The following is a 14,990-nucleotide window of genomic DNA, read 5'->3' as shown; positions in this document are numbered from 1 at the left end:
CGGGCCTGATGGTGCAGTTGGTAGCACCGTCCGAGTGTCACTATATAGCAAATCGTAATCGGAATCGTACCCGGATTTGTGTGACTCGTAGGTACCAACGGTGTTAACAGTGGCACTGTGCTCATTAACACGTCGGCCAAAAAACCCTCTGGGTTTCTCCTAAACTCTGACCCATCACCACAAAAATAATGTGGCTGGTGGTTCGGAGTTCAAGGTTTTGATATTGTGGATTCTGGGGTATTGATTTTGCTGAGGCAGAGTGTTTGACAGGTCGAAACAATGGGATGAAAACGGGAGACGAACTAATAGGTGAATGGTGATTTCGATTGGGTTCGAACCATGGCCGTTCCTGTTCTTGCATTTTTATTTTCTTTCCTGTCTAAAATCCCAAGCTTTTAGGAATCCCCAATAGCCCTTCTCATACCTCCATAGAATCAGCCCCTCAACAATTCCGTCGCTCGTTCCAAAACTACATTTGACTTCTTCCAGACACCTCCCTATCTCCTCCTCATCCTCCACCTTGTTCATAATCGTATAGTGCGCTCGGAAGCCACCATTGTCTTGCTTGCTCAAGAACGCTTCCCACTTCGATCGCAAGTCTTCGAAGATGATCTTCGATTCCATAGCACCAGACGAGACCCCAATACCGACACCATGCTTCAGTCTAAAAGGCGAAGACGTCTTGATGGGGAAGGTCTGCTGCTTCTGGCTCAAGGAGGCTATGTCATGGCTGATCTCTTCGAGCTTGGACCCGGGTAAGGCACGGAATAGAGCAATATGCGCAGAGAGCTTGTTCAGATGTCGAGGAAAGTACCTATCTCGAAGAGCTGTGAGGGCGGCGTGGTGTGCTTGATCTGTCTTTAGGGATAGGATGTATGCTTCTTCTGACGGCAAAGAAGTTCGCGGGATGTGGTCCGAGTGACGCTGATAAGTTGATGCTGTGTAGGGACCTTGTGGTGAAGAAGGATTTCCGATCGACGAGGCACCTTGTTGATCTTTCAACCGATACAGCTGCGTCTGGTTCTGCAGCTTCTGGGGCGAGGCACTCGGAGAATCGGCTTGTGGAGGCTTCGCAGGTTGCTTCAGATCATGCTGGGGGCCAGAAAGCGCTGCAGCGTACGACATGGCCTTATTGGCAGCCGTGATCCGAGTTGAGCAAAAGGAGAGTGTTGTAATATTGGATACATGAACCCTGGTGCGCGATAGAATATAGTACAATTTGAAAGTTGTCAAGTTCATTTGCCCAGGCCCATCTTCCTAGATATTTCTCCCTGGTGAGTGACATGTCGCTGATCTCACCTCAACTCTTTTTTGATGCAGTGCTTGGGCACTCTTGCCAAGACAGGAAAAAGATAGATGACGACGAGATGTGAATCAACCATCAATCTCATCAGCATGATGTCGAACAATTGAAAAGGAAAAGGAAGCAGAGCAACAATGTGCAATTTCCGTAATGTGATGAGCGCTTCATGTTAAGCTTGATAGAAAATAGAAACATTGATTGCCATATGCAGCCATTCGTAAGAGAATGAAACCCTAAAATCAATCCACCCAACAACTTAGATCGTCGATCGGGGCTCGACAACCTCTTACCATCCACATCCGTCCGGTGTCTTACTCTCCAGCTCCAGCCCGTCTTGTACCTCCTAATCCCGTCTTTGGTACCTCGCGCACTTCCCCACCACCTCCCCACCACTCCAGGTCACACAACCATTTGTGCGGAACCCACCTCCCCATTCTCCGCGACCTCCCCCACCCACCGAAATCCTGATCTCCATTCTCACCCAGCACGAGTATGTCGTCGCTCTTCCGCTCGCTCCTGTTTCCATCGTATTCGTCGCGCGGCTATTCTAGCATTCCCTCCTCGGCAACCGCATCGGAAGAGGAGGAAGAAGAGCTTTACCGCATATCCTCCTCGCCCCTCGACTCGAAACCTCTACCTCCAACTCCTCGCCCCCTCTCGCCTTTTCGATTATTCCTGCGAGTCATATTATGGCTGGTGGCGGTGGTGATGTTCTTCGGTCTGGGGGCAGTGGTGTTTCTGGGTCTGAGGGCTTTTGGGAGGAGTGAGGGTGCGGATGGAGGGATTTTGAGGAGGGGGTGATTCAATCAACAGTGATGTGTTGAATGATTGATTATGGTTTTGGTGGACTGGGCAAGACGAGTCGATGAGTTCGAAGCCAATCCATTGTATTACACTGGTTTGTTGGAGGTCTGCTAGAGTTGGTGGGTGTTTGGATCACGAGTCCTGCGAAGACAATTGAAGAGGTGTGTAGCAGTGAGGTACGTCTGATCTACAATGAAGTTGAAGGTTGGACGGGTTTTAACTGGGCTCCGAAAAGCTACAGTTATCAACAGATACTAACACGCTGGGACCTGACCACCCACTCCGCATTCCGGCATGGTCAATCAATGACCGATGACGATAACTGACCAGCTCGGATGTATAAAAGTCCAATTCTGAAAGCACACCAACAATCAAACCAGGCGCTCACACTACTCTCTCAGCTTCTGGTCTCCTCGTTGGAAGGACACCACCATCAGCGTTCGTGCTGATACTGAACTCATCCACCTCCTCCCTCAACCTCAACGGCACCCAATTCGTCCTCCCATCCCAAATACTCACAAAAGCCATCTTATACCCCCAAATCGCCATCCCGCTCCCAATCAACCCTCCAAAAATAACATCATATGCATGATGATGGTGGCCCAACACCAACGTCGAAGCCAGATACGTCGCCAATAAAATCGGCGCAATCACAACCAGCATCTTCAGATACTTGGGCCGCCTGCTCACGAGCGTTGCCGAGAACGAGAAGACACGAAGATGCGCATTCACATAGATAGCAAGATAGAGCAGGCCCGCGAAAGCGATCTCAGCATGGCCGGACGGGAACGATTCCATCGCATTCTGGATCTTGCCCGCATCCCCAGTGCAGACTTCCGACGTGTACATCACGGATTGGAATCCAGCCCCCCTCACCGCCGGAACTCTGTTCCCATCAATGACAGGTTTACAGACCGACAAGAAATGCGGCCGGAACCCACCAATTGACTTCTTGAGCACCACTTGGAAGAACGTGCCCGTAACCAACGAAAACGCGAGCCCGAGGAGCGCGGACGAGACATCTTCGAATCTGCGGTGGCCCGGGTGCAGGGGTCGGATCTGGCAGAGGAGGATCACGGCGATGGGGAGGAGGGCACAAAGCAGACCGGCTGCTGCGGCGGAGAATATTGGAGAGACGTAGGGGTAGGCGAGGGTTGGATAGACGATGTCGCCTGAGCTGGAGAAGGTGATGGGGAAGTAGCGGACACGCGTTGGGTGCACGGTCCAGAGCTGGATGTTACACGGAGAGATGTCAGCTTTGCGTTCATACTGGTGAGTGGGTGGGTTGTTTGACGGGGCCGAAAACGTACACCGGCGGTCAAGATGCCCACTGCTGCAAGCCCGGCCCAGTCAAGCCATGTCTGGCGGAAGAAGTTGAGCAGTTTGGGGAAAAAGCCGTTCGAGCTGCGGATGTCGGCTAGAGTGCGTAGATTGTTGAATCGACTTGGCCGTGTTGTCTTATCCTGGGTTTGCTGGGTAGACGTGGAGGGGTGATGTGTGTCCATCTAGGATCAAGGGGTTGCGCACGCTCAGAGGAGTTATGAAGATTTGGCCTAAAGTCACGCGACCAGTAACAATGAATTTCCCTTCGGGGTTTGTGGAGGGCCACTTGTAAAAGCGGTGTATGTGAGAGCAGGTAGGGAGAATAATGAGAGAGGTTGCAGCGCAGGCAGGCAGCACGCTTCGTCTACCAGTAGAACTATAAACGAACTACGAGCGAGGATAACGCGAAACAGGATTCAAGGGCTCTTTCGTGTTCAAGTTGTGTGGTGTCTGCCAAGATCAACGTTGTGACACACTGGCAGGCACTGAACCTGAAATTGGGCACTACAGGAAGCAAGGAACCGGGCCATGACGGGGGTTGTGCCAGGGACCGGAGGACTTCTAAGGGGATCGCTGGAGCCTTTGGGCCAGAGACGCCCTGGGCACTGCGGCTTAGCTGGCTTGGCTGGCTTGGCTGGGCTTGGCTGGGCTTGGTTGTGCAGGAGTTTCGGCAAGTTTTGAACGGGGTACGTTGGTGGTTATAAGTATTTAGCTCAGCAACTTGTCACTCCAGTACGTAGTACTTTTGGCTGGTGTTCGGCTGAAGGGCGGATGGTACATACCGAGCAAGGTGATGTTATGTATAATGGTCATCCGTTGTCTGGCTCGAGACTTGCTAAGGCAGGACATGCATCGGCCTCCACGGGGCTGCTTATTTGGACATTGACTACACAGGTCGAGTCTGCTGGGAACGTGACATCAAGGGTCATGTCCTTTGTACTCCCGTTGCTGCAAGCTTCATCTCTTATTTCTCAACGTCTTCCAAGGATCCTCGTCTAGGAAGCTCGGTCTGAAGAACACAATATCCCCTTGCTCATTGGTCCGTTTGCCCTGTCCGTACTCAAACAAGTCTTGACGGGTGACAGAAATGCCGGTCACAGGACTCGTATACACTATTGGCGAGGGATTATTGGAAGAGGTGTTGGGTTTGTAAGCCGATGACATGGCGTTCTCGGGTGTTGAAGCTGTTGTGGCACTGGAGCCAGGATGAGCGAAGGGGGGCTTTGCTGGCAGATCTGCTGCTCAAGCAAGCATAAGAGTGTCAGTCCCAACATCAGGTCATACTTTTGTGCTTCGAAACCTACCGTTTCCGCCGAGCCTAGATTTTTCGATCACACTGTACTGAGTGAGGGGCCTGGAAGAAGGCATGCCAGAATATGCTAAAAAGAGAGAGGGACTGATATCAGAACACCGTAATTATCTCGAACACGTGTGATCTCCTATAGTGAAGCCAAGAACATGAGAAATAGTGCCTTTGCAACGCTAGTAATCTTCAAAGATGCTGCATTTCTCTCTAGAGGAAAAGGAGTGAAGAAGCGACAAGCACGGATAATCTGAACGAGCAAAAGAGGTTGAAATTTACTCTGAGTTTGGGTTGTAACTTCGAATCGCTTCGGCAGGAAACAAGGACATAAAGCAATGTCGCAAGGACCTACCAGGTTTTTGCATTCCAAACCTAGCAAATCCCATCATCTCTTGCATCTGTGCATCCGCATCGGCGTCGTGGGTATCCATCGGCGGCGAAGAAGAAGACATTATATGGAAAATTGTTAGAAAGGAATATAATTTTTAGGATGATCTTGATGGTGGTCAAAGGCTTGATTACCTCCACCTCTCGGTGTAATATTTGCCAAGCCGGTGATTCACTGATTCTCAATTTCTAAGAGGGATGCTGAGGATCAACTGACTGTGGAGGAGGCCCATTTGACATTATTCTACAGAAGATGGAAAGTGACGGAAAGAACATAGCAAGCAAGCTCCTAAAATATATTATAGACCCACGGTCGTCTCCTCGGCGAAGAATCTGAGCAAGAGAGGGCACCGCTGGAAGAGGGCGCTGCAAGTACATGAGATACCCATCCATCTGTTCTGTTGAGGCACAGGGAATCAGTCCCAGTCTATACCATACCGTAACGCCTTCGTTGCTCATTCATGAATACTGGCGTTCAGCAACAGCCCTCGAAATCACACCGCTGAATCTACTAGCCATGTCCGCATCCTGTTTGGCAGTTTCGATACCAAGCAATATCCTCTTGATGCCGACACCAACTTCTTGGCTCTGCGTAATGTCCCTGATCTCCTCAAGAGATCTTTGGATGTCCTGCGGTGAGAACGCTCCTGATTTCTGCATGACGTGTGCCAACTCCTCGTAGGAATTGACGTTCGGCACCGGGATGTCAGAATTGAACGAATTGAAGATGTCTAGCTGCTGTAAGACGGAACGCTCGTTCGTCGTGGCCAGAATCAGAAGCCTCCGGCCTTTGGGAGGCTGCTTCGATAGTAGCACCATGATGGTTTGAAGAACCGAGTTGCTGAATCGAGGACCGATTGGTACCCAGTCAACAATCCGCTCGATGTTGTCCATAACAATAATGCTCATTGGACTCTTGTATGCATCCATAAACACCTTGCTCAAGTACTGAACCTTGGCCATCTCGTTGAAACCAACCATGTCTTCTGGACTGACAAGCTTGATGAATGGATATTCCGAGTCTATAGCGATTTTGGCAGCAAGCGCAGTTTTTCCACTTGCAGGTGGTCCATGCAGTAATACAGAGAACAAGGGCGTTGAGTCTGGTTTCCGTACTTGCTCTACAAATAACCGGCCTTCAGCAAGAATGTTGTCGATGAATGGAGAATAGTGAATGATGCCACCATGCAAGCACTTCTCAAGCTCGGCTTCTGACACGCCGAAAGCAGGCTTCACTTCCTCAAGGGCATTGAAGAAATCTTGACGGTTCACCTTCATTTGGTCGATGTCGTCGCTGATACCAGCCATGGTGCCAACCTTGACGTGTCTGTTGAAAGCGAACGAGGTTGCAGACTTGACCAGACCGTTGATCTCAGCGCCAGAAAAGTTCTTAGTCAGATGAGCAAGCTCTGCGAGATCAACGTCGCGATCCATTACGTTATTCTCCCGCATCTTCTGGGTGTGAATCTTGAGAATCTGTGATCTGCCGTGCTCATCGGGTAGAGAAATCTCCATATGCACCTCGAGACGACCTGGCCGTAGAAGAGCATCGTCAATCATGTCCATACGGTTGGTCATACCGATAAGGAGAATGTTGTTGAGCTGGTCAACACCGTCCAATTTCGAGAGAAGCTGATTGACGACACTGTCACCTACTCCAGTTCCGCCACCTGCACCACTACCTCTCTGCTTGCAGACGGCATCAAGCTCATCAAAGATGATAATGTGTAGTCCCGACTCGTCGCCCTTCTCCTTGTACTCCTTCTCTGCGTCTGCGAAGAGCTTGCGAATATTCTCTTCGGACTGACCGACATACTTATTCAACACTTCAGGTCCATTAATGACTTTAGGCTCCCGAGCATTCAACATTTTTCCAATTTGTCTCGCAATCAAGGTCTTTCCAGTTCCAGGAGGACCAAAGAGCAGGATACCTTTGACATGCTGTATGCCGAGTTTTTCCACCAAACCAGGAGGAAAGATGCGGGAGGCAAATGCTCTTCGGAAAATGGTGCTGAACTCTGTATCAAGACCGCCAATGCCCATGTTTTCGAACTTGAAATCAGGGGCAACAATTGAGTTCGCAGCCGGTCTCCGGGTGGAACCCTTGAGCTGAATGGGCGTCTTTGCATCTTTGTAAAAGTTGATGGCAGTGTGAGCAGTAACGATCCCTCTAGCTGTGGGGTCAGATGTCGTTGGAGCGGACGATGACTTCTCCGTAAGATCCATTAACTGTACCGTCTTCACAACTAGTAACAGTGGTATACTCCGGAGATCCATCATAAGCCTCTGGCCAGGAGCAAAGACTTGATTCTCAAAGAGCTGTGGGAAGGTCAGTCATGTACAATCTTAAATCCTTGATCGAACACACCCCGGTAACAACTTTGGCCAATTCATCTTGATCGTATGGCTTCTGCTCTTGCTTTTTCTGGCTTGCAAATCCAATCTCCATGTCCATTGCTCCTAAGTAGGCCTGGCCGCCATTACTGAAGGGGTCGTACATCTCCACGCTGACTATATCGGTCAAGGCAATACCCATCCAAGTCCGCTGAGCATCGGACAAGCTTATCTGACCGGGTGGAAAGCCATCATAAGGCCGAGCGGACACAACATAAGCATTTTGTAGGAGTAGAAGAATATCACTACCATCGCGTGAAGGTGGTATATCCATAGGCGAGACAGCCACACTGCACCGTATCAACACACTGTCAAACTCACTCGTGCAGAGTTTCTGCTTACAGATTTCGAAACGTATATGTATTGTCTGGACTCTTTGCAGGTCTCAGTTGCCACGTTGCTCCAGGAGTTCCTTGCCTGCCCTTCATACCACTGGATCTAGAGGTCATGCCTCTTTGTGAACCGGTACCGTCGTACTGGGGCGGTGCTGGTGAATGTCTGCTTGCTCCATAACCATCGTGCATTCGAGTATCGTAGTCTCCTCTGCCACGTGGTGGATATGCCTGTTCATTTCTGCGCGGAGGTGCAGGACCTTGACCTTGCGAAGCATAAGGGTCTCTAGGTGGAGCTCGAGCAGCACCGTCCTGCCTTGAGCTGAAAGGGTTCGGTACCGAGGGGAGGTTGTTACGGTTGAACATTATGAAATATACAGGTTGAGAGTGGAAGCAGGGAGACAGTGTATGTTGTTCAAGCAGAGAAAGAAGACCTCGGTGGAGCCCCTCGAGGTTGGACCTTCAGTGGTGCCTGTTCTGGAGCGGCAAATCCAGCAACAAACGACACTTTGGCTTCTAACTTCCTATCACGGGTTATTTGTCATCTTTATCCGCGGAAGCTGTTGTAAGCTGTTCGTATTGTGCGTTCTCTGGGTGTGAACGACAGAGTGACGTCTGGTGGGGGGTTTCTTTGCAGGCAGAGAACCACTTGTTTCGTGTTGATATTTCTTCCACGCAACAGATTGAGCTATGCCGCTGTAAGATTGCCATCATCACTTATTGTGGCATACTTGCTAACAACTACGAAGTCATCTACTGGGCAAGAAGTCATGGAATGTCTACAACCAAGACAATATCGACCGAGTGCGCCGCGACGAAGCCGACGCACAAGCCAGAGAGGATGAAGAGGATAGGCGTCACCAACTTGTTGATTCAGAGAGAAGACTGAAGTTGTTACGCGGACATGAGGTCGATGACCTGCCACTCAAGGAGAAGTCTCCACTTCCTGTCAGCCGTAAGGATGACCATGGCCACGGCCGCAAACGACGACGAATTGCAGGAGAAGATGACACCGACCGTGATATGCGACTTGCTACAGAAGTGGCTGCTCTACAAGCAAGAACATCGGGTGCTTTACGAACGTCAGACGAGCCGCTTACAGATTCACAAGGACATATAGACCTCTTCACATTGAGATCACAGCACAAGGAGAAAAATGCAGAGGCGGAAGCCGAGCGAGCGAAGAAGAAGCGAGAGTATGAGGATCAATATACCATGCGATTCTCCAATGCAGCAGGTTTCAAGCAGGGTCTGAACACTCCGTGGTATTCGACCGCTAGCCAAACCGATGCAGAAATCCCAGGTAAAGATGTCTGGGGCAACGACGACATAGGCAGGAGGGAGCGAGAGAAGATGAGGGTCAACGCTAATGACCCTCTCGCAGTAATGAAAAGAGGTGTCAAGCAGCTACGAGACGTGGAAAAGAGCCGCAGCAACTGGAAGGCAGAACGTGAAAGAGAATTGCAAGAGATGAAATCGCTGGAGCAAGAGGATTCCTCTAGTAGAAGGAAACGCAAGCAACGACGACGGCATGGGGACGACTTCGACGACTTCGACGAATTCAGCTTGGACAAATCGTCCAGAGAGCATCAAATTCAAGACAGGCACCATAAACTACATCGGCATAGACATCATAGCAAGAGCCGACATCAAAGTTGACACAATGCCCAGAGCGGCAAACGAGTCATCTTTCATTCTACCACGTACTCTGCATATACTATAATATAAGCAGTAAAGCCAAACTAGAATTCATCCTAAGCAATGTTGCAAATATATTGTACTCCGTAGAGATTGGTGATACCATGCATTGGCAAACTAGACTGCTCCGTACCAAATGATCGGACAGGCGACTCAATAAGTAATTCTACTTATACTTATTGTTTGTCCTCTGTTGTAAGCTGTCACAAAATCCAACGAGAGGCAATGCGATCTCCTCATTGACGAACTCGTGATACTTGTCAGATTCCGGAATCTTTAGACGATGTCATCACAACTTTCTTGACATACAGGAGAGTGTCGGCCGGTTGACAGTCTCGCCATAATTCTCTGTAGTCTTTCATCCCTTTCCTTCCTCGTCATTGCCGACTTTCTTTTGTTTCTGTCTTCATTCGATTTCAAGTGGACCGAGCGACAATATTTGGTACTCTCTGAAGCCATGAGTTCTTCAACTCGAAGTGGCTATCAAAGTCCATGGGCACCCCAAAAACAACCCCCGGGAAAGCAGTCAAAACGGCCGACTTCACTGGGAGGCCACACTTCTTCGTGGTTTGATCGCTTGCATCGCCACCATGATCGTAAACATCTTCAGTCCAACGACGACGACGACGACGACGAGGAAAGTCCTTTACTCGCGAAAGATCAACTTTACGAAGATGGCGAAGGCGCTCATAGTCAACCAGCACTTCCCTCAACACTTCCATCCGAGCTCCGTGGCTTCTTTTCTGCCACCAATAATCATACGCGGAAAGCATACGATACATCTCGCGGATTTCTGGTCCGTAATGCAAAGTACATCCTTATGGCATGCTCACTCGCGTTGTTAACGCTGCTTACCTCTATTTTGATTGGTTCCTTCTTCCATCGCAAGGACGACAAGAAGATTTACTCTTGTCAATCACCCGAGTGTGTACATGCTGCGTCTGAAATTCTTTACAATCTCGATCCTGATTATGCAGAACTTGATGCCTGTACCCAATTCGATAGAATGGTCTGTGGCGGTTGGCAATTGCGCCATGACCTCAGGCCAGACCAAGGTGACATGTTCACAGGGACTATCATGGCCGAGAGATCCAAGACCATTCTGCGACATATCTTGGAAGAAAGTTCTTCGAAAGCACCGTCTTCTCCAGCAGATCAGGACAACTTCCAGAAGCTCAAGGATGACTACGACTCCTGCATGAACGAAAAAGAGCTTCAGGAAATTGGCCTCAGACCGCTTCAAGGTATCATCAACCAGATCAAGATGTCTTTCCCCTTGGCCTTTAATGATGTTGGGCACACTACTTTTAAATCGCCCGAGACCACCTCTCAGTGGAACGGGATTGCTGACGGGGCCAACCAATTGACGGAGGCATTGTTAAATCTGATAAAGCTCGATATTGGGGCATTTCTAGCGTTTCATGTTGAGGTAAGGGTGATTGCTATACTGCTCTCATTCAGCACATTCCAAACACGAATGCTGGAAATATCCAATCGTCAGGAGTTTGCTGACATCCAGTATATCTAGGCTGATGACCGTGATCCTGATAGCCAAGTCTTGATGGTCACGCCACCACGCCAGATTGGTTTACCAAGCAAGGAATATTATGAGAATAAGGAGGTCGTTAAAGAGTATCAATCGATAACCGCTACAGTCCTGAAACAATTTTTCGAGGACCTCGGTAACGCTACGCTCTTTCGATATCGTCGCAACAGCGACTCTTTGAACAAGTCTCCGTACCGGATGGCCCCACAAATGGAGATTAATGATCTTGCGCACGAAATTGTCGATCTTGAAGTTAAGCTGGCAGCAGCTACGCCGCCAACTGAAGAGCAGGAAGATGTTACCAAGTACTACAACCCTATGACTGTCGAGGAGATACATGGCTTGCTGCCGCAGGTATCCTTCGACTACATCATCGCCCAACTGGCTCCGAAAGGATACTCTCCAGAGAAGATTATTGTCGGTTCTCCAGCGTATATGGCTGCTCTTGCGAAACTACTTTCCAGCTCGACAAATGAGACGCTGCAAGCTTTTTTTGTTTGGAAAGCCGTACAACGCTACGAAAAGAACATCGAACACGCCTCACTCGAGCCACTCAGAGCTTTCAACAACAAGCTACGTGGGCTTGACCCATCCGCGAAAGAGGAGAGATGGCGCACGTGCATCGATGCTGTAGATCGAGATCTTGGCTGGATACTGAGCAAGTTCTTCGTAGAAGCTGCCTTTTCCGAAAACTCTAAGAAGTTTGGTGATCAGATCGTTACCGATATCAAAGATAGCTTCACAACGACTCTGGAAAATACCGAGTGGATGTCCAACAATGTTCGGGATCGAGCCATCAAGAAAGTGCATGCAATTGATCAAAAGATTGGCTATCCGACGAGCAACCCTAATGTGCTTGATCCTGAGGCGCTGAGAAAGTACTACGATGCAGTTGTCATTTCTAACACGACATTCTTCGAGAACAAGGTACAAGTCGCACACTTCGAGACACGGCAGGCCTGGAACAAGCTAGGCAAGCCTACTCGACGTGACGAATGGGACATGACCGTGCCCACCGTCAATGCCTACTACAACCCGGCCGGCAACGAGATTGTCTTCCCGGCCGGCATCATGCAAGCTCCAGTCTTCTACGACCCATCCGTGCCGCAATACCTGACCTACGGTGCCTTCGGCGCAGTCTCCGGCCACGAACTATCCCACGCCTTCGACAGCACCGGCTCCCACTACGACGAGACCGGCAACTACACCGACTGGTTCGACGAATCCACCCAGCAAGCATTCGAAACCAGAACCAAATGCTTCGAGAAGCAATACGCCAACTTCACCATCTCGGGCCCCGATGGCGAAACGCTCCACGTCAATGGCAGGTTGACGCTAGGGGAGAACATCGCCGACGCAGGCGGTCTGCATGCCGCATTCTCGGCGTGGAAGAGGAGAGAGGCGGACAACCCCAGCGAGGCCTTACCCGGTCTACAGCAGTTTTCGCCTGAGCAGCTGTTCTTCATCAGCTATGGCACTTGGTGGTGCGATAAGAGTACCAAGGCCAAGGCGGTGGAGAGGATCTATACGGATCCGCATGCGCCCAAGTGGGCGAGGATTCTGGTGAGTTCTTCCTCTCTGTGGATTCGAATTTGCATGGGGAATTCTTGGTGAGCCAGGCTGACTTGTCGTGATCACGCAGGGCACGATGGATAATTCGGCCGAGTTCAAAAAGGCTTTCCACTGTCAAGATGTGGAGCCGGCTTGTAAGCTTTGGTGAATGAATGAGCAGCTGGCGTGGGAGAGGCTAATGCAAGAGCGAACCCCGGGCCTAATGGTTGTACAACCAGATTGGTGGACGTGTGTATCTTCAGCGAGGTTGTTGGACATGATATCCTCACGGACTGACACGACATCGTGTGGTGCTACTCACATACTTATACCTTAGCATAATTAATACATATCACGTTGGTCATCGAGCAGATGGCCTTCACCATGCCTTGTTCACTTCTACATAGCTCCCTTTGTTCGAAGGAGATCGAACGAAGAGCTCTTTTCGTATCATTTTCACCAATCAACTGGAATGTCCCATATGGTATTACGCTATTTGACCACCGCTTCCTGTGATGCCGATCCTTTCCTTGGCAGAAGCCCGCTGCTAGTAGTAGTATTAAGTCTCTGCTTGTCCTGACCAGCAGAACTAGGTGCAGAAGGAGGAGCAGAAGAGGACAACGCTTCAAGCCTGCTAGATTGCAGACGGTGTTTCTGCAGAATGCGGATCCATTCTGGGATTGGCATATCGCCTCCACCATCACCATCGCTACCACCGTCCTTTGGCTTTTGATCTGTTGTTCTTTCTCTGCTTGTTGTCTGCTGGGCCAATGGGAGAGACGCTGCGTCGTCATAATCCTTCACTGCTGCTGCTGCTGCTTCTGCTGCTTCTAGTCCTCGAGCAGGCTCCCCTTTCAGCTGCGCGATCTCCTTCTCACCTATTTCTCCTTCTTCCTCGCCCTTATCTTTATCATCGTTGTCGTCGTCGTCGTCAAGAAGACTCTCAATGACCATACTGAAATCCGCGCCGAGACGGCCCAGGCTTCCCGCCGCGTAGAGGACTTGCATGAGTAGTGAGTCTCGGGCTGAGGGGTCGGTGAGGTTGGGGAGATATTGTTGGAGGGTTGAGGTGAGGTGCGAGATGAGGTGGATGGGGAAGGTTTGAAGGGTTTGGGGGAGGGTAAGGAATGGTGGTGATGGTGTTGATGGAGACGTGGCTGGGGCTGGAGAGGAGGATGTTGAGTTGGTGATGGTATTTGGATCATCCGAGGCCGGTGGGAAGATGTTCTTGTACATGGAGACTGTAGCGAAGGATTGTTCGCGGAAGATCTCGATGTAGCGTTTTAGATAGCGCTCTGTCTGTTGGCCCGTGAAAGCGGAGTGGCAGTACATGAAAAGCTTTCTTTGAGAGCTGGGCTGTTCATGGGAAGGGCTAGTAATTGTTGAGCGGGTTTGTCTTTGCAATCGTTGCTGGGTTTCTTGGTCGGCGAGGTCACGCAGGGGAGCGAGGGCTTCGAGCATATTCAGGAGGTTGTATAGACGGCACACCAAGAACAGATAGCCGAAGGACCCTTCAGAACTTGTGTGGGTAAAGCTCCTGCTAGTGGAGTATGGGCTGCTCTGCGCACATTTGGCAGAAGATAGGCGTACGCCTTGTGTCGCTAATTCCGGGGCAACACGCCTAAGCCAACCGATAGTTCGGATAGCGGCTGCAAGTCGGATGTTCTGACCTCTCAAAGATGATATGAGATTGCTGGTCATGTCTTTCATTACTCCTTCTGCTTCCTCAAGGATTGACTGTACCAGTGCTGAATCAGGGTGTATCATCTGCAGACGTTTGATATGGGCAAAGAGGTCTAGAGCCTGGGAATAATTGACACTGCTTGCAGCAGAGCCAGAAGAAGCAGAAGGAGTGGAAGAAGAGGCTATGGCGGTTGCTAAGAGAGTGGGAAGCTCCAATATATCAGATATTCTGTCCACATTCCGCGACAAGAGCATGGCTCTCTTTCGCCTGTCAAGGACTGCATTATCTGTATTCGACTTGCTGTATCTCTGCAAGAAGGCGACCGCTTTCTCATCAAGATCTGGTACGCCCTTTCGGAGATTGAAGGCAGAGGATGTGAGAGCCGGTAGGTATTCGCCAAGTGTTGATAGTGCATTGGAGGTCGTTATGACAGATCGATGCGACCTTGAGGAGAGAGCTTGTAAGGAAAGTAGATTGGTATTCAAGGCTTGAGCCAGAGATTGAGTCTCGGTAGTCGACAAGGCTGATAAGGATAGTGATGTGAGGTGGGAGAGGTAACTCGTTGCGTTAAAATGCACGGAGGATGATGGAGCAACTTGGGAGGAGGTCGAAACGTTAGGGTTGAGGTGAGAAGCAAGAAGCTCATATAATGGGTCTGCAGCCAT

At 50.1% G+C, this 14,990-nt stretch overlaps 7 protein-coding genes across 7 annotated transcripts; 3 read left to right on the top strand and 4 right to left on the bottom strand.

Annotated features, from left to right (window-relative positions):
- Window positions 1-363: 363 nt before the first annotated feature.
- EPUS_06961 (uncharacterized protein) lies at window positions 364-1,125 on the bottom strand (the record flags this gene model as incomplete). The annotated part of the gene is made up of 1 exon (XM_007788073.1): window positions 364-1,125. The coding sequence occupies one exon, from the start codon at window positions 1,123-1,125 to the stop codon at window positions 364-366; it is 762 nt and encodes a 253-aa protein (XP_007786263.1).
- Window positions 1,126-1,795: 670 nt separating this feature from the next.
- On the top strand, window positions 1,796-2,104 carry EPUS_06960 (uncharacterized protein; the record flags this gene model as incomplete). The annotated part of the gene is made up of 1 exon (XM_007788072.1): window positions 1,796-2,104. One exon carries the CDS (start codon window positions 1,796-1,798, stop codon window positions 2,102-2,104), a length of 309 nt encoding a protein of 102 aa, XP_007786262.1.
- Window positions 2,105-2,491: 387 nt separating this feature from the next.
- Window positions 2,492-3,612, bottom strand: EPUS_06959 (uncharacterized protein; the record flags this gene model as incomplete). Its single annotated transcript, XM_007788071.1, has 2 exons — window positions 2,492-3,337; window positions 3,418-3,612. 2 exons carry the CDS (start codon window positions 3,610-3,612, stop codon window positions 2,492-2,494), a joined length of 1,041 nt encoding a protein of 346 aa, XP_007786261.1.
- A 1,967-nt stretch (window positions 3,613-5,579) lies between these two features.
- On the bottom strand, window positions 5,580-8,212 carry EPUS_06958 (Vesicular-fusion protein sec18; the record flags this gene model as incomplete). The annotated part of the gene is made up of 3 exons (XM_007788070.1): window positions 5,580-7,439; window positions 7,489-7,804; window positions 7,857-8,212. 3 exons carry the CDS (start codon window positions 8,210-8,212, stop codon window positions 5,580-5,582), a joined length of 2,532 nt encoding a protein of 843 aa, XP_007786260.1.
- Window positions 8,213-8,536: 324 nt separating this feature from the next.
- On the top strand, window positions 8,537-9,505 carry EPUS_06957 (uncharacterized protein; the record flags this gene model as incomplete). Its single annotated transcript, XM_007788069.1, has 2 exons — window positions 8,537-8,544; window positions 8,596-9,505. The coding sequence occupies 2 exons, from the start codon at window positions 8,537-8,539 to the stop codon at window positions 9,503-9,505; spliced, it is 918 nt and encodes a 305-aa protein (XP_007786259.1).
- Window positions 9,506-10,001: 496 nt separating this feature from the next.
- On the top strand, window positions 10,002-12,810 carry EPUS_06956 (uncharacterized protein; the record flags this gene model as incomplete). The annotated part of the gene is made up of 3 exons (XM_007788068.1): window positions 10,002-10,973; window positions 11,073-12,653; window positions 12,733-12,810. 3 exons carry the CDS (start codon window positions 10,002-10,004, stop codon window positions 12,808-12,810), a joined length of 2,631 nt encoding a protein of 876 aa, XP_007786258.1.
- A 323-nt stretch (window positions 12,811-13,133) lies between these two features.
- EPUS_06955 (uncharacterized protein) lies at window positions 13,134-14,990 on the bottom strand (the record flags this gene model as incomplete). Its single annotated transcript, XM_007788067.1, has 1 exon — window positions 13,134-14,990. One exon carries the CDS (start codon window positions 14,988-14,990, stop codon window positions 13,134-13,136), a length of 1,857 nt encoding a protein of 618 aa, XP_007786257.1.

Source organism: Endocarpon pusillum, assembly GCF_000464535.1.
Source record: "Endocarpon pusillum Z07020 unplaced genomic scaffold C711795, whole genome shotgun sequence".
Taxonomy (NCBI): domain Eukaryota; kingdom Fungi; phylum Ascomycota; class Eurotiomycetes; order Verrucariales; family Verrucariaceae; genus Endocarpon; species Endocarpon pusillum.
Note: the sequence above shows the minus strand (reverse complement) of the source record. Positions and strands in the feature narration are given on the sequence as shown.